We start from the raw sequence: 26,047 nt of genomic DNA, 5'->3' as shown, positions 1-26,047 counted from the left end.
ACAAATTAGGTTTTTTTCCCTACACAAGGACTGTTTCACAATATATAAGGTATATAAGGTATGACAATATATGACTGTTATATTTATATACAAGAAAACAATTACACAGTCGTGAAAAAATATATTGAGGTGTCAGGTAACAAGAAATTGGATTTGAGTGAGTAACTTAAATATGGAACTAGCATTGCCTTAACGATCTGTTTCTGTGCTCATACATTTATTTGGCTGCATCTGAAATACGTTTCAAAGGTTCATTTTACTATCAGAGTATACAACTGAAATTCTTCAGTGCTCCAGGTAGCCATAAAACCGAGAAAGAAAAGAAAGGCAGCATGATCAACAATGCCCCCCCATCCCGCCTCCCCGCAAAAAAAACCCTGACAAAAATGGAATAGGCTCATCACCACCAAATCCCACCTCTTGCACAAAAAAAACCACAAGATGGATCAGGCACATCAACCCCTAATCCCACCTCTTGCACAGAAAGACCCTGAGAAGATTGGACAAAAAAACACAATATAAAAGATATAAAAATGAGAAAAAAACTTATAGTCCAAGTCCACATCAAAAATGCAGACAACCTGGGCAACACTCTCCACAATAGCAGGCTTTCCTCTCTCTGGTAGCGTAGTAGAACGATCAAAAGATGGGCAACCGGTGCTCACTCAGCCTGCCTGCTATGAGGTTTGCGCACACTGCCTCTGCATTTTAAAATCATCTTAGAGACTGCAGAGTGCTTGAACACCCAAACAACCGCACTGCCTTGATGTTTCAATTGCCCTCGTCGCTTTAATCGCTGAACAATGAAAACTAGAATATAGTATTTAATGTAGTATAGTTTAATATACTATAATTTAAAGTTTAATATAGTATTTCTTACTCTAGCTATTCAATTTATGAGCAGTTCATTGTGGAGTCACTGAGTAATGTGCAATGAATTTTTGTACAGCAATCTAGGGCTAACATGGGGTTATAAACTGCAGTCATGCCTGACCCAGGATATTGTTTCTGTTTGCAGAATATTTTCCAGTTTACAGCTGTTTTTATCTCTTGCTGTTCAAAATTGCTTCTTCAGTCCATAGTTATGCCTGAAACATACTTTCAGTATTCTATGTGTGTATAAGTGATTTGCTGGTCATTTAGTATGCAATGGAACAGAGTGCTACTTAAGGATGAAAAGATGTAAGAGTAAATTCTCTGTTTTGCCCCTGGCATATTCAACCTCTTTTGTTCATTTAGTATATACAGATTTGTGACTTTACTCCATTTGATGAATAATTTCCATACTGCAGCATGTGCAAGTTTCATATGATGTAACCTTGTAATTGGGAACAGGGGTTGTCTCCGAGGTATTGTTTTCAGATTTAAAAATAACTTTGTGTCAGTAGGGTGTTTAAAAACTTATATAGCGTAACAGCAGAAGAAATAAAAGTAAGAATAGGTCATGTGTTACTTCACGTTTGTTCCATCATGCGTCAAGAGCACTATTGATCTACTAAAGTGATTTTTTTCATGCCCTGCCTCCAATTTCCTTCATTCCTTTATTGTCTCTATTTTGAATGAATTCAGTGACTGAAATTCCATATTCATGCAAGGTAGAGAATTAAATAACTTCACCACCATCTGAATGAAGAAATTTCTCCTCAAATCAAACTGACCTGCCTTTTATTCTGAGGCTGAAGACACAAATTCAAGATCTGCCAAACAAGAGAAGGATCCTCCTTACAACTAGCCTATCAAACCTCACAGGAATTTTGTAAATTTCACTAAAATCCTCTTTCATTATTTGAAAAAGAATGTAGGCTTAGTTTACTTAAACTTTCCTTTCTTTATACAATAATGTGCCATCTTGAGGTGAAACCTTATGCACTTCCCTCTAGGGAAGTGCATGTATTTTAGGCAATGAGACCAAAACTTTGTAAGGCACTTAAAATGTCAAATCATCAAGGTCCAATTAATTAAACTAAGACACTTGTGTTTTCTATTTCTTTCCATTAAAGGGTGAGTACCCAAATGGACGTATTGCAGCATTAAAGGCTGCATTGTGTCCACTTGGACATGTTGCTTCTTCAGACAATTTAAAACTGATTATAAGAATATCAAGTTGTAGAGCTATAGCTATTTATCAGACAGAATGAGGTAGAATGACTGAATGTGTTGCTACTAACTGAAGAATATGTCTCCCCCCGTATTCCCTTTTCTAGATCTTAGTCCTGTAGCATTGCAGGTTGCAGCATATCAAGTGCATATTCAACTACTTATTCAGTTCAATAAGGATTTCTACTTCCTTTAGACCCTACTACCTCTGGTTGAAAATATTCCTGCACTCCTCTAATTCATCATTCAATTATTTTAAATATTTGACCCCTGTTTTTGATTTCTTTGCTAAGGAAAATTGGTCTTTCTTACCTCCTCTTTTTGGAACTTTAATAATTTAATGTACCTCAATTTAAGTCTTCTCTTTGTTCTTGTATTTCATTTCCTTATAAACTTGAGAACATATCCCAATTCTGAAGCAGAGTGGTGAAATAGACAGAGTTGTGTTTCATTTGGTGAATTATGTCCAGATCTGGTTGTCACATTACAGGTAGCACCTGGAGGTTTTGGAAAAGGTGCAGAAGTAGTTCAGCGGGATGTTGCCTGGATTAGAGAACTGTAAGAAAGGGCTGGGCAAACTTGGATTGTTTCTCTGGAGTACGGAAAGTTGAGGGGCAACCTGGTAGCTCTCTATCGAGTGATGAGAGGTTTAGGTAAGGTAGACAATCAAAGTCTTTCCTTGGATGAAAATGTTAAGTTACACAGAGCATTAACTACTTGGAATATGCTGCCAAGGGATGTATTGCATGCAGTAGCAGTGTTTAAGATGCATATAAGCAGCTCCATAAATAGATATAAAATGGAGGGATATACACTATGTGCAGGCAGATGGAATCAGATTTGATTTCATCACGTCACACATACATCATGGACTAAAGGGTTTGAAACGTGCAGGACTGTTCCATGTTGTCTTCTGACAAAACTGCTAGAAATAAAATTATATCTATGAGGGATACAATCTAAGAGATGCACAATAAGCACTCAGTAAACTGGTTCGATGCAGTGATGCATAAAACTTGTATACAGTAAAAGGGTTCATAGTAGCTTAGGTTTATGAATACTTTTCTGCGGTATCCTACACTGATGTGCAGTATGATGATGCAAATGACTAGTATAGCGTTCAGAAGTAAATTGTTGTATAATTAATCTGATGATTCACTGGTTCTATGTCTCAGACTTCAGAATCCTACTTTCACACTTAGCACTGCCTTCATAGTTGGATTTTGAGGGAACAAGGACTGTAGCTTCTCTCCTTAGCCTCTGAGTTATTCCTACAGTTCAACACTCTAGCTGACTACTGTTACAATGAACACCAGAGAACCAACAGGAATGTCCGAATGTCAGATCCACACTCCCTGGCAAGTTGAAGCTCTGGAGTATGCAATTCGGGCTCCTTCCAGGCCTCATGTGGCCACTAACCCTGTATGAAGTTCCAATCTCAAAGGTGGAAAAGCTGGAGTAACTAATCAGCTCATTCGTAAGGAAGTGGCTTGGTCTTCCCAGGTGCCTCAGCAGTTTAGGGCTGTATGGCAAAGGAGTCCTAGAGCTACCCATTTCCAGTCTTTCAGAGGAGTACAAGTGCAGCAAAGTAAGACTGGAGATGATGTTAACAGAGGTGACTGATCTATTTGTAGCACAAGCTGCCCTCATCCTAGATACTGGGAGTAAATGGACCCATCAGAAGCGACCATGCAAGCAAAGGCAGCACTCAAGCACAGGGACATTGTGGGCCAAGTGCAGCAAGGGAGAAGTGGTCTTGGCCTTGGGGACAGTACACCAGCCTGGAACAAGGCTGCTCCGTCTCAGAGGCGCAGGAGATACGTTGGTAGGAGGAGGCGGCAAGATACGCAAAGGCCGTCCCTCAGGCAAGGCAAGGGCAATGGATGAGATGGGAGGGAGTGAAGAAAGAAAGATGATCTGGAAAGAGCTGTGGGAGATGGAGACATTCAGAGTGAGTTTTACCATTAGGGCTGCCTACAGTGCCTTGCCGTCTCCCATGAATCTCAGCGAATGGTATGGAGAGGACCCCTCATACTCCCTCTGCCCGACTTCAGCAACACTAAAACACATTCTGGTGGGCTGCAAGACCAGCCTCACTCAAGGCCAATACACCTGGCAGCACAACCAGGTGTTACGGTGTCTTGCAGCAGTGCTGGAAAGTTGGCTGACAAGCATCAACACTCTCCCTCCCCCTTCATCCCACTGGCTGTTAACAGCATCTGTCCAGGAAGGTGAGGGTCAAGCCAGATTTGACACATTAAGACCAGACACCGGGCGGCTAGGTGGGGCACGTGATTGGAAGACAGTGGCAGACTTAGGCCAGAGCTCTGCTTCCCAACTGAAATCGCGGAAACCAACCTCAGACCAGACCTTGTGCTATGGTCAGCCTCACTCCATCTTGTTTACATCTTTTAGCTTACGGTGCCCTGGGAGGATGCAGTGGAGGAAGCCTACAAGCTGAGGTACACTGAGTTCGCAGCCGATGTCCAGCATTGTGGCTGGAAAGCAAGCGTCCAACTGGTCGAAGTAGGCTGCAGAGGATTTGTAGCCACATCAACATCAAGGCTACTCCGGGAGTTGGGTGTGCGAGGGAAGACACACCGACAAGCAGTCAAAAACCTCTCCAGAGCTGCTGAAAAGTGTAATCAATGGCTTTGGACGAAGAGAAAGGATTCCATCTGGGTCCCCAAGTGAGTGAATGGCATCTAGGGGGGTGAGCCCGGGACACCGGGATTCACTGCTAACCCTCTGGAGGTGTCATGGACCTATCAGTGAAACACTAAGAAAAGAGGGCACCCATTTGATAACCCAGAAGATGCCACCACTCACTTTGCTACCCTGCAGAGTCTAGGCAGCATGTCTCAGGAGTGCAAAAAAGGGATATTAAGATCTACTCCTACATAACATACCTATTATGTGTACCACTTCAGAGGACTTCTCCCGTATTTGCCAAAATGTATTTCATATTGTTGTATCGGTACAGTCAAATGAGCAGGAGAGCTGAGCGCATGCCTGAAGCTTTCCAGCATGAGTAGAGAAGCAACATGTGCAGTTGCAACCATAACAAAGGAAGTGGCAAATGGATAGCTATGTAGGAAAGAAGACTCTCTCAAAGTTACTTCAGTGTTTACAGATTTCATAGCCAGTCATGCATACCAACCGATGTGGAACTAATAGGTAGTATATTATATATAGGTAGTATAACTAATAGGTAGTATATATGGTTATCTCATCATTATGTAGTTAAGAACAGAGCAAATGTACAGCCTGGTATGATCACTCCTCCCCCTTCAACTACAAAGAACTTTTCAAGCAGAAAATATTGTATTCTTTTCTGGTGAGGTCTTCAGAAGAAAGCATGAGGCTAGAAAAGAATGTGCAGAGCTTCTACTGACATGTGGCATCACTGCACAGTTCAGAAAACATAGTGTGAATAGCTATGGAACCAAACCAAGCAGGACCAATCATTTGCATTGATATGTTGGTACTTGTAATTTGTATTACTTTGTGAATGTCAGTAAGATAGGTCATGAGAACTGTTTTGAGTTGAAGCTTGAAGTACAATTGACTTTCCCTGGAATAGCTAACTGCTCAGGTATTTAATTTGACATCACTTATGATGTCTGATTCAATCACTGGATTGAACTGCAAACTGAAAATTTGATACCTAGTTACAATTTTATATTTCTAAAAAGGCATTATGATACACTTCTCATTTGATACCTCAGCTTTAGGTCAACCATGGCTGTTATATCTAGTCTAGCAACCCTCATTCAAACTGGTAGCAAATGTTTCAATTAAGAATTATGAGGAAAAGGCTGGTAGGTGGAGATGAGTCCATGGCCAAATCGGCCATGATCTTATTGAATGGTGGAGCAGGCTCGACAGGGTAGATGTCCTACTCCTGCTCCTATTTCGTATGTTCTTATGTTTAGTTTTCTATAACATTTACAGGAAATCAATGACCGGAGCATGGTGACTCTTGCAAGCTGCTCTCTCCTGATCTACTCATTACTTCTTTTACAATTGTTCTACTCTTTTAAATCTAAATTCTGTTACTCTAAGATGGCCTTTCACATTTCATCATCCACAGTCTGTTGTCTCTCCTAGGAGGTAACTTTGGTAGGAAAGACATTAGAATGGATATCATGCCCTCAATGTCACAGAAACAAACGAGCTGGTTGCGGACTGCAGGAGGAATGGAGACTGGCTAACCCTTATAGACGTCAATGGATCTGGGGTTGAGAGAGTGAACAGCTTTAGGTTCTTCGGCATACATATCACCGAGGATCTCACGTGATCTGTACATACCAGCTATGTGGTGAAAAAGGCACAGCAGCACCTCTTTCACATCAGACGGTTGAAGAAGTTTGATATGGCCCCCCAAATTCTAAGAACTTTCTATAGGGGCACGACTGAGAGCATCCTGACTTGGCAGCATCACTGCCTGGTATGGGAACTGTACTTCCCTCAATCGCAGGACTCTGCAGAGAGTGGTGCAGACAGCCCAGTATATCTGTAGATATGAACTTCCCACTGTTCAGGACATTTACAAAGACAGGTGTGTAAAAAGGATCATTGGAGACCCAAGTCATGCCAACCACAAACCGTTTCAGCTGCTACCATCCAAGGAATAGCATTGCAGCATAAAAATCAGGACCAACAGGCTCTGGTACAGCTTCTTCTACCAGGCAATCAGACTGCTTAATTTATGCTGACACAACTGTATTTCTATGTTATATTGACTATCCTGTTGTACACTATTTATTATAAATTACTGTAGTTGCACATTGCACATTCAGACAGAGATGTAACGTAAAGATTTTTACTCATGTATATGAGGAAGTAAGTAAGTAATAAAGTCAGTTCAGGTCAATTCAATTCAATTCAAATCACAATCAATCCACTTTTTTAGCATGAAAAGAATGTGAAGGTCTTTGAAAAATCTGGCAGAAATTGTCGACAAACAAGGCTATGGGGTTCAATATCTGTGATGACAATTCTCTGTCATTAGTTTCAATGTGATTCAGCATCAATACTGCAGAGTCAGGATGAATGAGAGTAACTATGTATTTCTTGAGAATGGTGTCAGGAAACTTGATCCTTGAAACATTGAGAGATGAATGTGCATCCCCCTATCAGAAAATGTCTGCCTCTTTAAACCTGGAGCAATAGGTTCTGTTTGACAGAGGGAAGCAGAAGTTTGTCTTAGCTGCTTATTCATCAAGCTTTAACTTGTCTTAAGTGTCTCTGTGAAGGACAGAGGCTATGTATAAGTGATGGCATAACAGAAATTCTCATGAGCTACAATGTCTTGCTGTTTGAGTGATTGAGAGAAGGTGGAAGTTTCATGAATGAATAAGAAATGTTTTTATGTGTAACAAACATATTAGTGTTTAATTATCATCATGATCTTCCTGCTGGAATTTTAGTTACAAGTGACACAAAGTTCCCTTTGGCTGGTGCCAGACTGCTGAAAGACCAGTCTCTTTAATTTCTACAGACTCTTTCATTTGTGCAGGCTGGGGTCAGAGGTGAAAACACTTCCGAGAACTTGTGGTGGGAGGAGAAATATTGACATCCTGTTGGAGGAGTGGTACATTGCCAGCCTAATTCTCTCAGTACCCGGCAGGCCTCAAAGTGGCTGTTTACTGTGAACAAAGTTCACAATTGCCATTAAAGCCTCGAGATCTGTGCCATCCCTAAAAGCTACTTCCCATAATAAAGTTGCTTGCTCTTCAGGGACTATTGTTTTCTCTTGGTAGAAAGTTTTCTGTATGTATTGAGCAGCAATCTCCTATTAACAGAGACCAATTTATGCTTGGGTGGCATCTTTTTGACATTGGATCAGAATGATCTGCTTCTAGGTAACTTCAGAATTCTGATGGGATCAGCCAATGACATGTAATGACACAAAGAGATTGAATGCTGATTTGTCAATACGAAATTATCCCAAAGTACAGATTTTTTCCAGTAAGAATCCAGCCTAACTTCTGTGCAAGGTTGAGATGGACTACTTGATGATTGTGATCTATCAGAAAGTCCTAACAGTATTTCAAGCATTTTGCAATCTAGTAGTGCAATTTCAATAAAGATCAGTCCAAATATGCAGATGTTGGGAATCTGAAAGGCCACAAGTTATTTGCAAGATTCAGGGCTTGCTCAGTTGTTCCAATACACTTCAGTTGGAGATCCTTTCCTCCAGCATAGATGAATTCAGAAGCTGAGAGGATTTTTCTTCTTTTTTCTGGGCTCATTAATGGTTTGTTGAAAAGATAAAGTGGAAGCTTTATAAAGTGGTGCGTTAACCTGCATTTCTGGCTACATGTCTCTGAGAATGGATATGTGTGTTTCTCTCATATAATCATCCACAAAGCCATTACATTCTTAAACTAGGATAACAATCTAAGATCACGATCTCACTGCATGTGAGGTGCATGGCAATGGGCTAATGTTGCAAATATTGAACTAATTAGAATTTGATGCATACTTAGCTTCTATTTCAGGCTAGTAATTTACATTGCTGTATTGCATATAAGTAATTTATACTTCTACATTATAGAGAAGCTTTTTGTGTTCTGCTCTACAATGGTAATTTTTAACTTTATTGTAGTACTAGAAAATATGCAAAACCTGTTCATAATATAAAGGCATGTTAAAAATGTAAAAGTATAAATGACCTGGCTTGCAAGAATTTGACAGTAATATCGTGTTATTGAAATAATGATTCTCCAGTCTTCTTCTTACATCCTGTTATGGAACCTGACCATGAAGAAGTGGTTTTGTATGAAAGTATTTTTCTTACATTTTGAGGTTTAATTCATAGTACAGTAACTGAGCTAAGAATAAATATTACTTTCACACAATTAACCCAAATATTAAATTGCAGAAAGTAGAATTTTGCTGCAGGATATTTTTAGAATTCAAATTGATACATTATGAAAAGTTCACAAACCTTAGGTTATACATTATAGGGATTCCAGTGACAGTAATACATTTTGTTACAGCTATGACTACATTTTAGTTACACTTTGTCATTCCTGAATTGACTACTTTCAATTTTTTCTTTCTGAGAGCCCCCAATCAATCTGGTTGAGCACCAGGTCTATTTTAGCCCTCCCACCTTCAAGGACGTATATAAAGAAAGATGTCGAAAAAGGGCCAGTAACATCATGAACAATCTCACGGACATGCTACATAATATCCATGCTATGACCATCAGACTCATAAAACCCTTGCTGCTTTTTCTCAAGCAGTAAGGCTGATCAACACCTCCACCCACCAACTTATGCCTCTATACCCCCCCACCACTATTTTATCACCTGTCAGAGTTAGCTTTTATACAGAAACTCCTGTGCCTGATGTCAGTTTGTGGATATACAATCTATGTATATAGACTAACTTAGGTATTGATATTTATTGTTATTTTTAAATTTTTGTGTTCTTTATTCTTACTGTTTTTTTGTCTGTTGCATCAGATCTGAAGTAACAATGATTTTGTTTTCCTTTAGGCTTGAGTACTGGAAGAGACTAAGTGGCACTTAGAGTGACATACTGATTAGAAATACATCTAAGAATGCATAGAGGAATATTTCAGAAATTTTGTTAGTATTTAAATGTGTAATGTTTCTGCAAACCTCAACATGGCACTTCATTGAAAAGCATCCTTATCGTTTATGGTTGATAGTTTATTCAGCTTGACCAGTCAGATTTAGCCTTTGGATTAGTTGCTTTAATGCACTTCATCTAATACAGTGTGTTCTGAATCTTAACATCATTGTGTGTGTGTCCTTGAATGCTGTAATGTGCCCTGACTCTTAGGTTATTAAATGCCTTGATTCTATTTTATTATTTTCTACTGGCTCAGATGTGACTTGTGTTGTAAATTTTTATCAGTCCAGATTCTCTGACACACTCATTACTGTTTACAAGCTGATTTGCAGCATAAAATCAGTAGCTAAAATAAGATCTAGCAAAACTTGAAAGAAATCTGTTGATCAGGTATTGGGTATTCTGTCTGTGTCTTTTGTATACTTCAGCCACTATACTTCAGAGGAAACTAAAGTATTCTGATCTTTAACTTCTCCAGCTCTGTTGGAGAAGTACTCTTTCTCAATCTTAGTAGTTTTTCTTCCATCTCTTGCATGATCACATGTAAGGAAAATACTTTGGAGCCCTGGCTTTGTAACCAGAATTGTTGCTGATTTTTCATGGAGACTTTTATTTGGAATTCTGTTTGGTTAAACTTTGCTGCAGCTGATTTCAATCTAAACATAGTTGCTTTCCAGCTATAGCCCCCTGAGCATCGAGGAAAAGTACTGGAGTGAGATATAGGAGCAGGTTGAGCAGTGTCGCAGTAACGGTGGTTCAATTTAATATCAGAAAATGTACATAGTATATACCTGAAATCCTTACTCATTGCAGACATCCATGAAGCGGGGAACAATACCCAAAGAATGAATGACAGAAAACTGTTAGAATCCCAAACCGCTCTCCCCGTCCCATACACAAGTGGCAGCAAAAGCAACAGCCCCTCTCCCCACATACTTCAACAGCATCAACCCACCCCCACCATGCTGTAGCAAGCTCCCAGAGAGCATGATTAAGAATCCATCAAAAGCTATTGCCCATCCTAACACTTTGACATGTTAACCCATTCCCACTCCTACTCCCCTACTCCCACTCCTGCTCCCCCCCTCAACTCAAGTGTCGAGGCCTCTGACAGCCACGCCTACTGTCTCAATGTTTTGGTCTCCCTCAATGCTTCAGTTGGCAACATTAGTGAGGAAGTGCATTGCCCTCAAGGCCAAACCCTGAAGGTGCACATCTTCCAAATTGCTCAGTGAGTTTCGAAGAGTGAGAGCCCACCATCCGTCAAGAATGTACTTTGAGCGCAGCTGTAGATCATGGACTCCAACAGGACCCCAGCCATCTTGAAAAGGAAGAAGAAACATGAGAACAGGAAATTTAAACTGTTTTACAGATGAACTGGAAGAAGTCACCCAGCTTTGCAAAAACCTCTGACACCATCTTTAGCTCCTCCCATTCAAGATATTCATTGTCAGTAAGACCATTGCATTGATTGTGGTCTTCAGGAAGGGGAAGTGAGAGAACACACAAGTTCTCACTGAGAAATCGGTAATGGAAAGGGTGAACAGTGTCTGAGTGTCAACATCTCCAAGGATGTATCCTGGACCTAACATATTGATGCAATTACAAAGAAGGAATGACAGCGGCTATGTTTCATTCAGAGTTTGCGGAGAATTAGTACATCCCCAAAACCACTAAAATTTCGACAGATGTATTATGGACAGCATTCTAGCAGGTTGCATCACCATCTCAAAGATTAAAAGGTTCATTTATTATCATTATCATTTATTATCATTCATTTATTCATTTATTAGTATGTATGTAATATACAGCTTTGAGATTTGTCTTCTCTAAATAATCACGAAACCAAGAAGACCATGGAGGTCATTAAAAAAAAATCAATCCCTCCCAGCACAAAAACATTTACAAATCACCTCAAATTTAAATCACAACAGCAATAAGAGCACCAAACCTCCCCTGGCAGAAAAACAAATCAGATGAACTGTGAGAACATTAAACCCTATATTATAAGTTTTTGTTATGTATTGCTGCCACAAAACAACACATTTCATGACACATGCCAATGCTTCTGATTCTGATTTTGATTTCAGTTAACTTGTTACACAGAAATTAACTGCTGGATTACGTTAACCAAAATAGAAAACCATAATTCACTTGTAATTTTTTCCCTGTACCCATATACACTTCCAAATGAAAGGACAACAATAAAATGCAGAATTTTATGGTTCATTTCTGATGAGAAGCCACAGTCTAATCATTGTGTCATTGTCAACTTTATTTCTTGGATGTATCTATTATTTGTTGTTGAATCCACGACTGTGTAGAGAGAGCTAGTCGTTACCTGACATAGTACAGGGCAGGCATGAAGTACAGTATACTGCAGGCATGATGCATGCTGCTTCATTTGAGACGACTCAAGATCTCTTGTGAAGCATTCAACATTGATTAATCACTCGAGCAATGCAATAGTTAATAATGTTAAATAAATTCTGATCTTGTCTGCCTTTAAATGCAAACTGTAGTTATGGACATAATTTAATAGCAGAAAGATAACTGGAGCAGAAAATTAATGAACTAGGTTAAGTTTTCTGATCATATATAATTATATTCAACCTGGAGACTATTCAGACTGTTAGCTGTAAAAGGCAGTTCCTACTGGGGTCAGATACTGGTAAAAAAAAAATCCAACCTGTCAATTTCCAGGTTCTGAGGGTAAAACCTGTCTAAAAAATGTACAATATCATTCAGCCGTTTTCCCCACAGTGACTTCTGTGGATATATTTAAACAAGGAACTGTAATTATAAGGATCCCTTCAGAAAGATGTCAACTGACATCAGTGAGAAGTGGGTTTGGAAGTTGATTAGAATGAATGGTGCCAACTTGACATCTTGGAAAACTATCTCCAAACCCTAGCATTGGTTTGCATTGAAAAGCATCACATTTCAGACGTGACTGATATTGACAAGGCCAGTTTAATCACCCATCCTTGAGAATATTCCACAGAAATCTTCATGCTAGTACTGAGAGAGTAGCCATGATAAACAACACAGTTAGATTTCCTTAATAAGCCAGATGCAATTTTACTAGCAGAAAAAGATCTTGGTTTTCATTTGATGAGGTGCTTAGAATTACAATTGAAAGTAACAATTAAAATTCACATCTGCCAAGGTGAAATTTGAACTGGTAACTTCTGAAAATTAGTCTGTCCGCATGGATTAATCAGGTAACACACCACTATTCCCTTAATTTCACCCTTATCACTGTCTCCACCATCTGCAGATATTTAATGTTTGAGTCATCAGGTGAATATTAAAATGTCTTTACTAGACCTATCACGGTAGAGTGCTTGAGTTGACATATAGTAGACATTAGCATTACGACAGTGTGTCCTCAAAGTGAGTGACATTCTCTGAAGAGGTGTATTCATCTTGGGGCACATATTGCAGGATGGCTGAATGTCCTGTGGGAGGCTAAATATGAGTCATAATATTAGGGAAGATAATTACATGCTAATTGTACTGTGTTCAGATCCATATGAGTGTACATAGTGGCTAAATGAGATTTGAATTCTGTCATCACGTAGATGTGAGGACTCCATCTGGCCTTTAGGTTACTTGTATGGTTACAATATGGTTAGAGACTGCTGCTCCATACTGCATCCCCCTGAGTTTTTGTGCTCTCCCTGGAAAGAGTAAAAGAAGAGTTCTGTGAGGGGAATATTTTTGTTGAAACAATGGACGAGGAGCAGTTATCAACAGTTGTGCACGAGAGGCATTTCATTGCATCAAAGTGAAGATTACTGACCGTAGCGGCTGCACAAACAGGGAGGCATGAATGAGGTAGAGTGGAGATTCGTGTACTGGATTAAATTTAAGCAGAGAGATTGGGAGGATTGGAGTGAAAAGCACAACAAGATGTAGCTTACCTTTACTGAAAGATAAAGCAATTAAACTACAGCTCCATGAATTCTAGAGTGTGCAACCATGTTTCTGCTTGTCAGTAATGTAACTTGCTCTTTCATTTCCTCTTAGTTTCTTCTACTTGGCAAGGGATTTGATGATGGTCCAGCAGATCATTATAGCTCCTTTTGGCACTAATGACAGGGTCACTAGATTTAAAGACAATCTTAGTTCATTTGTACCTGTTTCTACATGCACCCAGCTCCATTATCTATCAGATGTGATGTTTGCTAATCCTTCAAGACAAAAGCATACAGTGTAACATATAAATTGAGTGAAGAGAGTGAATTTACTGCACATAGTCAGTGATCAGTTGGAAAATACTGTAATATCATTAAAAAGCTACCACTAAAACTTTGAAACTTCCAGGGTGTCCCATAAGTTACCATCCTGGCTGCTCGAACCTTTCATGAAAGCTTAAATTCAGTCTGAAACGTCTAAAGACTAGGCTATCCATTTGTGTTTGCTTATCCATTGAATAAATTTAATACCAAAATCTGCAAGTTAAAGAAAATAAAAGAAGTTGGTTATAGAGGCAGATATATAAAGGATCCTGGGGCAGTTGTAAGTCCAATATATTCAGTATATCAAGCAGTATTCATTGAAGAAAACTCCCATTGATTCTGCCTGACATGAGTGTTTCCTGCATTTTTTGTTTACATTTCTGTCAATGCAGATCTTCTGACTTACAACTTAAGTTCATGTAGTTTCATTATCACTTTGGTAATATTATGGAGCAAGAATCTACGTGTTGCTCTATTAGACTGGATGCTGCAGTGCATGATGGCTGCAGCTGTTCCAATTCTTTCACCTGTGAAAACCTATATTTAGTTTTAAGCAAATTGCCTCCTGAGCAGCTTTAACCTAGTTTTTCTCATCCATTACTAACTGGTTCTCTTCCTTTACACTCTGTGCCAGTTACATGCTTACTGTGGAGTACATTATGGCTTCCTACTGGTCAGAATCAAGTTATGGAATTAATCCATTTTGTAACTCTGGTTTTCATGAAACAATTTGGGGATTTCTTATTAAAGGCATCACAAGATAAATATGTATTGTATACCTTAGCAGAAGGAGGATTAGTCATCTGAATTAATAGTTTAAAGAGTACTTTTAAAATTACTGCCTCGGTGAGATTTGGCAGCTTATTTGAGGATTTGTGATTACTCTATTTGCTCTGAAGCATGTTATCAACATTTCCTTAACTTTAATCCTTCAAGATAAAAAGCATACAGTCTAACAGTACTCTTCTTAAACAGTCTGATTCAACTAAATTACCAGGGTAAATTTAAAAAAATTTAGAGGCTGAAATGTGAAACAATGTTGGAAAACATGCATCATTTTGTGTTGTGTTTCAACTTAAAAGGAATTTTCTTCATCTCTGTCCATACACTGAAGATACATATTACCTTCTCTCATGGTGAATATATTCCAATGTATGATACTGTGGACAAAGAGGATCAGTTAGCACTACATGGTGAAGACTTGTTTAGGCTTTCTTCAAATTCCAGGGTGAGAGAGAGATTTCAAGCAGATATTTAAGATTTGTTTACTGTCCTATAGAAGTTCATATCGTATTTAGTATTTGTTTACTTTAAGCTCATTGTAATTAACTATGTAATTAATTGGAAAGTGGCACTATGATCTTAAGATATCCATGCTTGCCTTAATAGATCAAGAGCAAAGTGACCTAACTTGCTGTGGATGTGATCCAACAATGAAATAAGTAAACTTCATTTTATATCAAATAAATGATGGCAGATATAGTACATGAAGCAGTATTGACATTAACTCTTAAGCACACATGTGTGGTCAACTTGAATCACACTGACAGATAATAACCTATTTCTACTTAGCTGAAATAAGTGAAAGTACAGGAAATATGTGTAAAGGTTTAGAGTACTTTTAAATAAGTGACATTATTGCTGGATGAAAAACACAGTTATACTTTCTGAAATTAATCTCAAATTCAGCAGTTTAGTTTTGAAGCATTTCCTTTAGGATGTTGTTCTCCTTTCCAAAACTGCTGCATGAAGATCTGTGAAGCTGTTACTGACTTCTATTAACTATGTGCTCTTGTGAACTAATGCATAAATATATTCCTCAGACATAATTATCAATGTATTGTTGTTCCATGTATGACTAAATTTTCATCCATGATGTCCCTATGTGGATCACTCATGTTTCAGTGATTTCCCCATGTACTTTGAGGTATTTGTGATTATTCATTATCACTGACTACTTGTGTACCTTTATCTCCATGATTCACTAATAGACTTCCACACATTGATTATAATTTTGTATGCCATATGTTTCAACAATTTCCCATGTGATTCCCTCATTATGATTATATGCCTGCATCCGCATCACATTGATAATATGTGTAGTCCTTGTGCCAATGGCAATGTATGTATATCCCTCTCAGCTACTTCTTGTCTACCCTTCAAAAACATGTATATTGCCAGAATCTTTTGGATTTAAGATTTGCCAGCATCTTTTTAGCATGAAGAATGAGAGGAGTATAATAAGTGGGTTAAAAATGTGTCTGTCATTAGTGTGAAGTTTGGCCTTCAGGTGATGGGATTGGTAAGAAACAAAGGGAAATTTACACACTATTCAATGCATTCTATGTTTTACCACCCTGTATCATGCATTCACAGTGCAGGTATTTTCGATTAGATGAGTTTTTCTTAATATTATATCAAGCCTTCTATGTTTCCTCCTAAAAAAAAATTGAGTCCAATGGCATTAATTACTATTGAAGATAGCAACCATTTTATATAGTGCAGTAAAAGCCATTGTATGGCCATGTTATTAGTATGTTATTAACTGGAAAGCATGATTTGGTTAAATCAATATAATACTGAACTCATTGAGAGTAATGCAGCCAGATTCTGAAGGATATGGATATTTTAAAATATAAGCCCAAGTAAATAGCTTGGGAGCAATAACCAAGAAAGGAATCCTGCTTAACGTTGGACAGTCTGACAGGACATTGATCAGAAAAGAAACTCATGTTAAATGTTTCTTAAATAGAAAATAACTGTGGAATAACCCAGAGGCAGTAAAATGAAGGGAGTCTCTTCAAAAGGAAAAACATGTACATGAATATTGTGAATATGGGAAAAATAATAAACAGCTTGTTGCTGTGGAGAGGAAGTTGATTATTTAATCAAACTTGTAAAGTTGGAAATTCATGCGCTAAAGGTGCAGGAAAGGAGAGGAGAAAGTTCTGTAGAAGTTGAGATTTAATTACAAAATGCTTGGTGAGACAGGGCACAAATGTATGGTAATCAGACAAGTACAGGATTAAAAAATGTAAATAGAAAATCATTATCGAACTTACTGATTACAGGACAAGAGTGAGTCAGTAAACTAGGAACTTGTCAATAGAGAACAATCAGACAGTACCAGTATGTATTTCTATACTTTCTTTGTGCATCTGGCACTATAAAATTGAATCAAAAGTTTTTTCCCACAAGGTACTGAACTGATACACATCATATATGACTCTTCACTTTTTATTCTAAACATAGGTTGTCACAGTAGCGAAGTGGCTAACACGATGCTATTACAGCTTGGGGTGCCAGAGTTCGGAGTTCAATTCTGTTGTCCTCTAAAAACAAATTTCCTTTCAGTGTTTGTGTAGGTTTCCTCCAGATGTGCTGGATTCCTCCCACAGTTGAAAGACGTACCAGTTGGTAGGTTTATTGGTCAGTCTAAATTGTGCTATAACTAGGCAATTGGTAGGTTGCTGGGTGGTGCAGCTTGAAGGTCCAGAAGGGCCTGTTTTATGCTGTATCTCTAAATAAATAGCTGTTGCAACTAACATACTTTAGGTGCATTCGTCTGAATGCAGTTGGTAATTTGTATAGAAAAGGCAATTGAGGCTAAGGTTATCTTGATGAATTTAAGATGGAGTGTCCAAACCTGTGCTGGTTTTTGCATTGTTAAAATCAAATAAGTTCAGGCAGATGCCGAAGAATAGTGATGGATGAGGAATAGTTTATCCTCGATTTAAGAAGTAAGTGATGACTTCACAGGCACCTCTTATGGTGGATGGATGTGTTTAAAATTGGACATCATTAATGAAGATGAGGCACTTAAGACCAGGAATGTAGAAATCATTGATTTGGTTAAGAGCATTGAATTACAGATATCTTAAGAGTCTGGACAAGGAGAGAAAAAGTAAAATCAGTAATCAAAGAAAAGTCCTGTGGCCTGTAATCAATTTCAGTTATTCTACAAAAGTTTTTCTTTGAAAGATCTGTGCTCTGTAGGATTGAAGAAAATATGAGGTTGCAGGTCATAGAGGGAAGTCATTCAGAAGTCAATGGCAGTCTGGTAAATGTGGGTTTGACGTTCAGTATCAGAGACCTCAAATCTACCTTTCATGTAGTAGAAATCAGTTTGTGCCATCCTTTTTAACAGGATAGGTAGCACTATTCTGGATAATAGATAGCTGCAAGTTGGGACCAAGGTAGATTAGGGAGAGAAGAGTAGTAAAAGGTGGTTGTCATGCCAGCAGTACACAATGAAAATATTCCAAAAAAATTAATACATTAAAATGAAAACTGCCAACCGGAATTGTTTCAGCTGCTAAGTCTACAGTCTCTTGTCTTCAAAAGGAAATCATATTGGGAAAAATATGAATTTGTTTTGTTGGTATTTTTGGAAGAGAAATGGCAACATTGACCAACAATGCAAGGCTTTCTACTGAGTTGACATGCATAGTCTATTCAATTTAATAGCCAAGATCCTGGTTTTAATAGCCAAGGAACAAAATACAAATTTGAAAATACAGTTTTGTTTTCACCTGGAGATCTGGAGCAAAATCATTGGAACAAAGACGCTTCTAGGTTGCTTCTGAATATTAAACATACAAATAATAATGATTTTGGAGTTATCATTTGTTCTGCTTGGGAGAGAGGATCCTTCACAATGGCCTGAATAAATGTTTTTGCTTTTATAAACGTAACAGAATTAATCCAGAAATGTGCATTTGGAGATATTATTTACAAATATGGAATGGGTTGAAGTATTTAATAGAATGGGTAAAGGAAATATAATAAATTGGTTTTAAAAGGATATTTAAATAATTGAGGTGGCTTCCGTAGATACTTTAGTTTCTAAGAAAAAAAGGTGTACAAATGTGAAGAGAAAGAAAGAAAATTTTGCTGATAAAAGGGTTAAGTATAGGAGGAACAGGCTTTGCAGATTGTTTTAAGGGTTCTAAGCTATAGAATCAGTATCAAAAGGATAGGAAATATTTAAGATGAAAACAGAAGATGCTGGGAGTATACAGTATGTCAGGTTACATCTGTAGGAAGATAAATAAATTTTATATTTCAGTTCAAAGTTCCTTCATCGCTGTCTTGATGAAGGGTCTTCACCCTGAAACATTAACTCTTTTTATCCCACAGATGCAGCCTGACCTATTTTCAGGATTTTCTGTTTTTATTTTAGATTTCCAGCATCTGCAGGTTTTTTTTTTGATTTTCAAAGCATAACCCAAGTTGAGCTATCATGGCAAAACATTTCTAAATTAAAGATAAGGGATTGACTGTCCTTTTGTTCATTTGCAAGAAGTTCTAATGATATACATTTGCAGTTCTAGTTCTGGATGAGAATTTGATCACTATTATTGCTTTGATCTTCCAAGTTAGTCAGTTCACCTTTAGCCTCCTAAGAAACTGTTTCTCCAAAACTAAATTAATTTTGTGTGTTTTTTTTTCCACCAGAATGGCAGTAGTTATGGATCACTGATGAGACGCAACACAGAACTGTTGAAAGCTGTTCAAGAATTAGAGCGCACATGCATAACACTCAGAGAGGAGAACACTTTACTGGTAAGGGCAAACAATTATTTGAAATCTTTTTTGTTATCCCTTGTGTATCTCTGGAAACTATTCAAAATCTTCATTCAGTATTTTTGCTCCACCCTGTCTTTTCCTTTGCCACTTAATCATTCTCTCCCCACTCATTCCCTCATTTCTTATCTATGTTCTTTAAGTTTTTACCTCAATGTCTTTACCTATATTGGCATTCTCACTCTTTATTCTTAGTACTTAACCTTATGACTGATAGCCCTATTAATATTATAGTTCAATATGGTGTCATTTTCACTTAGCCTGTACATTAGGAATAAATGAGAGTTAAAGTGATAATTGACTTATTATTGTCACAGGTAACAAAATATAGTGAAAAGCTTAATATTTAATGACATATTATTCCAAAGATAATTACATCAATGCAGTGCAAAGGGAGGAAAGAAAACACAATGCAGAATTTAACATTACTTTCAAAGTGCAATGCAGGAAGACAAAGTACAAGGACTATCATGATGTAGACTGATAGGTCAAGAGTTTATCTTTAATATACAAGTGAGTCTGTTTAAGAATTTTGTAGCAGCAGGGTAGGAGCTGTCCTTTTGTCTGGTGGTGCACATTCTCAAGCTTATTTTATCTTCTCTCTTATGGGAGCAAGGAATGGTGACAATGATTGAGGTTGGACAGATCCTTCCTTATGTTCGCTACTTTACCAAGACAGTAAGAAGTGGAGATAGAGTTATTACAGAGGAGACTGGATTTCATGATGGACTGGGCCGTGTTCACAGTTCTTTGCAATTTCTTACAGCCTTTGGTAGGGTAGCTGCTTTACCAAGCTTGGAGCATCCAGTTGCTGAAGGAGAAGTTCTGTTTTGTTTAGCTTGTACTAGTGGCTGGGAGGATATCGAGGTAGAGAGCAATTGTTCTAAAGTGTGTTTTGCTTGTTCAGCGGAAAAGCAGCTGTCCAGAAACGGAAGAAAAAGTAAAGAGACTGAAAAGGAAGAATGCTGAACTGGCAAACATTGCCCGGCGCTTGGAGGAGAGAGCCCGTAAACTGCAAGAAGCAAATCTTAGAGTGGTGAGTCTCTCAGCAGCAACTGATGAGTTTGTACTGGCTCCTCAGTAATGCTGTACATCAAAATTAATAGATTACTTCCATAGCATCCTTTTTCTGCTACCAAAATTTGATATTTTGAAGTACAACATACTGCACCCTAAAAGCAACATAGTTTTTACAACTTAATTTCTGCAGCCTTGCACACATTCAGTTTACAGGTTATCTCAGCAATAAAAGATCTCAGTGCAAATATAAAAATTATATGTAATTATACATTTATATAATTATATGTAGAGTCAAAGAGCTGTGCAGAACAGAAACGGGCCTTTCAGATCACCATGACCATCTACATCTCATTTGGCCAAATTAGTTTTGTATCCTTTTATGCCTCCATCTTCTCATAATAAACCTCTTGTCTTTGATAAAAATACTATCAAATCTGTCTATGCCCTTTACAATACCTCCATCAGGTCAACCATCAGTCGCCTTATCTCCAGGAAAAGCAAACTCAGCCAGTCCATACTCTTTATAACTAAGTCCTCCAAATCAGGCAACATCCTGGAGCATCTCCACATTCCTTCCATAGTGTGGCGATCAAACCTGCACAAAAAACTCTTCAAGTGTGGGCTAACCAGTGTTCTGTAAAATTGAGGCATATCATCTCCTGACCTTCGTCATCACCCTTTTACCCTGTGTTGATAGTTTCAAAGAGCTATGGAACAGGTCCCTGCTATGACTCTATAATTAATGAAAGAACAGAGACTTTGGGGTCCCTGTGGAATGCTGCAAGTCATGAATAGCTGTCTTTTTATAATTATGTGTTGCTTTCCCTTGTTCTTTAGTGAGAGAAACAAAGAGGAATGTATTTCAATGAGAATCAATCTTATTGCCTTTGTACCACTTTGTGAAGCTGGTTCTGTTCTAATGACATCACAATTGAGAAACTGTTTTCACTAAAAATAATAAACAAATAGAAATAGTAGCAGGACTCAATGTCAGGAATGAAAAAAGTTCTTTCAGATCTGTGGTACTTGACCAACATGTAATTTAATTTTGCTCTTCTTTACACTGTTCCTTTGCATTTTTGGAAGAGTAACCCAGAGGTTCACCAGATGTGTTTAAGTACCAGTACCATGTACAGTTCAATGGTTTCATGCTTCCATTCATTTTTCAGTCTAGTTACCCGAAGTCACTCAATCAGAATGATTTAAATAATGCCTTAGCTAGACCAGCTGCTTCAGCAGGAATAGAGCAACACACTTAACTTTCAGAACAGAGTGCACTGAGCACATCTGTTTGATATTAATAGGATTGTGCTCACATGAATGGTTTTCCTGTTCACCACACAATTGAAGAGGTTACCATTCAATCAGTGATATGGTCTTTTTATTTTGACAGCTCATACTGGTAGCTGCTTCTTTAAACCTCTTCAAATCATTTCCCTTTCATTCTCAATCTCAAAATCCATCGTTTGGACCAATATTTTATTAGCTCTTGTTTCTACACGTTTTCCATGCAAGGTGTGGTGATCTGTATAAAATGTAGTTAAAAATACAACTAGTGGTCTACACCTGAAAGCTATATATCTGGGATACTTCTTAACTCTTCAATTTTTGATATCTACCAGTTTGTAATACAGTGTACTGAACTCAACAATTATTTGATCCACCTGAGAATCTTCATCACCATTTTTTTAAACTTCAGTTGCTTGAAATTTGGAGGCAGAGATCAATTTGCTGATGTTATTACAGAGTACCACTAATACATTTCTAGGCTAATGTATAAGTCAGGCTGGTTGGAAGAACCATGCTAATTTGGTTGAGAAGAACTACAATGTGAAAAAATGTAGAAGAGCTTTAAATATGTCATGCTATGGGACAGGCTTTTTTTTAAACCTGTAATCAACAAAGATGCTCCAAATACATGACTTTAAATACTAAGCATAATTGAATATTAAAAGCAACTGTTACAATTTGTGCAGGAAACAGGAAAGGATTCTCAGAGAGAAATAAAGCAAGGAAACAGGCCATTTTGCTCACTGAGTTCACGCCAAGCAGTAGACAACATCCATATCAATCCCATTTTCTACAATTTGTCCTACCGCCTTCTGTGCCTAGGTGATTCAAGTGCTCATCTACACATTTAAGTATATTGGTTAAGGCAGCATCAAAGGTTTCAATAGCCTTGTATAAGAAATACATTCAGTATTTCTTGAAGTGTGATCTTTCAAGGAACCATGAAAGATGTGATAAAATAGTTGATAAATACAGTACTGTGGCGACCCATTTCCTGGCACATCCGAACCGACTCACAATTAGATAGCCTACGGGGGTTTGCGAGCACAGAGCTTTGGAGCCTCTGCGCCATGGGGGGCAGGTTGAGGGAGGCTTAAAAGTGAGGCTGAAGATTTCAAATAAAGTTTTTTTCCTTCGACTGCAGTTACCGACTCCGTGTCGTAATTTTAGCGCTGTGTGTAGCACACCGCTACAGTATACTAAATTTCTGAATGGGCCATTTCAGGAATTGTAAATGCAATTACCCAAAATTAAAATGTTAAAGTCAAACAAGGGAATGTGTGTTTAAGTTAATAAAAGGCAAGATGAGATCCAAAAGCTGTAAGTTAATCACTGTAGGAAAATATTAGCTCATGGAATGGACTTGAGCATTAAAAACACTGGATTTACTGAAAAAAAGAGGATGCTGAAAAAAAATCATGGTGATTTTGTGAATTGGGAATGGAAAAGGTTACTTAGTGTTGAAAGAGTGAGTAACCTCCAATGTAAAAGAGATCTTAAAAGACTCACTTACTGGTGACATTTGTGTGGTGAATGTAAGCAAAGATGGTGTTGGAAGTATGGTGTTAGATGATGTTTTACTGACAGGCAGAGTGCTGTGATTTCTCACATTGGTCCAAATATGCACTGAAAGAGGATCTATCGAATATTAACAGGAAAGGGGTTCAAAGTACTACTCAGTCAGAAGTATGCATGCGACAGAGCACACATACTGCTGGAGTCTGACTTGGAGAATAAAATAATAAAACATTTGAGTGTGTGTGTCTCTATATATATATATATAGAGCAACTTGACCTCGTTTTTAAAAAAACAGTTAAATGCTATGGAAACAACAAAAATACCATACATATAGTTCCTTTCCGCACCTTGTATATACAGTATTACAGTATATATCTATTGTATGCATGTGTGTGTATATCTGTACAGGCACACACTCACATTCAAAGCCTTGACCTGTATGGCATGGACTAGGTACCTGAGGATGGCATGAAAAATTACAGAGGACATTAATATTAATTGAGCAATGTTTTTTTCTTTCAATGATTGCTTTAATTTGTTACTAAAAATAGAGAATGTTAATCATGTATGAGATGTTAAAAGAGCACAATGTAGTTATTCTGAATGGTCCACTCCTTCAAAATTATAAATGGAATTTCTGAATGAATAGTTAATTAAATTGTAAGTATAACCCAAGTTGATGCATGCCCAAATAAGCCAAATGCTATTAAGATTTCCAGAATCCATAGGTGTTTCCTTTTGCATTTATGTGGTGTCTTTATGTTCCTTCTGTTAATTCTATGTAGATTGAGCTTAATTTTATACAACTCAATTAAATTTCCTCTTGCTTTATCAATCTTTCTTCATAACTTCTAAATTTTGCATCCTCTGAAAACTTCTCATTGTTATCTATATTTGAGCCTAAACCAGGTACAGTTGGCCCTCCTTATCCGCAACGGATTGGTTCTGGAACCCCTCGTGCATACCAAAATTCACGGATGCTCAAGTCCCTATTTCAACCTGTTTGAATGAGGTGGATCTTAGGACCCAGCAGGACCCCAGAACTTATTTAACATGTCTCAGTGCGGTGGACATTAGAACCTGGCGGTAGAACTCTGAATCCGCAGTGTTTCTGTTCACGAAAATAATCACGATCACGATTGAAAATAAAGTGGAAGTAATAAAGTGATCGGAAAGAGGTGAAACACTATCAGTCATTGGAAAAGCGTTAGGCTATGTTGGTCAATGATCGGAACAATTTTAAAGGATAAAGTGAGAAAGGCTCTGCCCCAATGTAAGCTACAATTATTACTAAGCAACGCAGCAGTTTAATTTTGGGGTTTTGGGTTTTTGATCCTCCACATCAACTTGGCATGGTGGAGAGCGCACTCAGAAGTGGTCTATCACTGGATCGAACTGGGAAACTTCCTGAGCCCAGCGCTGAAACATACGTTCTCAAGTGTTTTATATGCATAGAAAGATAAAATATATACTATATACTAAGAGAAACGTTTGACTAACTGACGCTAAATAATATCGGATGTACCTGTTCCGACTTACATAGTAAGAGAACTTACATTTTTTTTTCAATCCCGATCCACGATAACCCACACACATCCTCCCGTATACTTTAAATCATCTCTAGATTACTTATAATACCTAATACAACGTAAATGCTATGTAAAATAGTTGTTATACTGCATTGTTTAGGGAATAATGACAAGAAAAAAAAGTCTGTACATGCTCAAATAAGAAGTGCTGGAAGAGCACTTACGGGTTTTCGCGATTTGTGGTTGGTTGAATTCACGCATGCAGAATTTGCAGATAAGGAGGGCCAACTGTATATATTACACAAAGCAACAGACAGAGTAAAGAACTTTATGGAACCTCAAGCCTCACTAATCTAAGCTTTACAGTCTGTACTTCATACTGTACTTCACTTTGCCTCCAAATTAATTTCAGATTTAAATTGACACTTTCTTGATTGGCCTGCTATGTCAGATCTTGTCAAAAGCTTTGCTGAAATCCATGTAGGCTGAATTAATTAGCATTACCCATGTCAACCTGTATTACCCCTCAAAAATCAGTTTAATTGGACAGGGCATACCCTAACAATTTCTCTTTCTTTCTTAGCATTGTATCTTCATAATTTCTATTATAAATGTTTTCAATGAGGGATTACACTAATTTCCAATTGATGGCAAATCTGCTTGTAATCAGCATTATGGATTAGATTGGTTTCAATTTTCTTATTTCAGGATCATGAATTTGCTAAATACTATCCACATTAATAAGCGTTCAATGGAATGAACTCTCGAGGCTTTTGTGATAATGGAACAGACGGTGGGCAATACGGCCGTGGATTTTGAGTTGGCATTGACTGTCGGTAATAAGGGCGTGGATATGGACTGCGCATTGACTGTGGGTAATACGGTGTTAGATTTGGAGTGCGAATTCACTGCAGACAACCAGATTCCAATTCATCAATGTGCACAATATGCAGCATGTAGCATTTAATTTTATTTTAAAGTTGTTCACTTTTTGGGACATGGGTATTTTTGGTCCTTCCTATTTGTTTTATTTTTCTGTATAGGGATGGTGTATAGCTTGGAAGGAAACCTGCAGGTGGCAGTATTCTTTTGTGCCTGCTACTCACTCTTGGTGATGGGAGTTGCAGGATAGGGATCTACTATTGAAGTAG

General features: G+C 37.9%; 1 protein-coding gene across 6 annotated transcripts in view; it reads left to right on the top strand.

Annotated features, from left to right (window-relative positions):
- The window catches only part of LOC132395942 (peripheral-type benzodiazepine receptor-associated protein 1), a 312,337-nt gene that overhangs the window by 139,044 nt on the left and 147,246 nt on the right, over positions 1–26,047 (top strand). For all 6 annotated transcript variants that reach the window (XR_009512792.1, XM_059973163.1, XM_059973159.1 and 3 more), the window contains exons 3-4: positions 19,410–19,517; positions 20,446–20,574. Coding sequence is in view for 5 of the 6 variants with exons in the window: in XM_059973163.1 (XP_059829146.1) it covers positions 19,410–19,517; positions 20,446–20,574 (237 nt within the window). In the remaining variant the exon portion in view is untranslated. The remainder of the gene's footprint in view (positions 1–19,409; positions 19,518–20,445; positions 20,575–26,047) is intronic.

The sequence above is a fragment of the Hypanus sabinus genome, chromosome 6, assembly GCF_030144855.1.
Source record: "Hypanus sabinus isolate sHypSab1 chromosome 6, sHypSab1.hap1, whole genome shotgun sequence".
Classification (NCBI taxonomy): Eukaryota; Metazoa; Chordata; class Chondrichthyes; order Myliobatiformes; family Dasyatidae; genus Hypanus; species Hypanus sabinus.
Note: the sequence above shows the minus strand (reverse complement) of the source record. Positions and strands in the feature narration are given on the sequence as shown.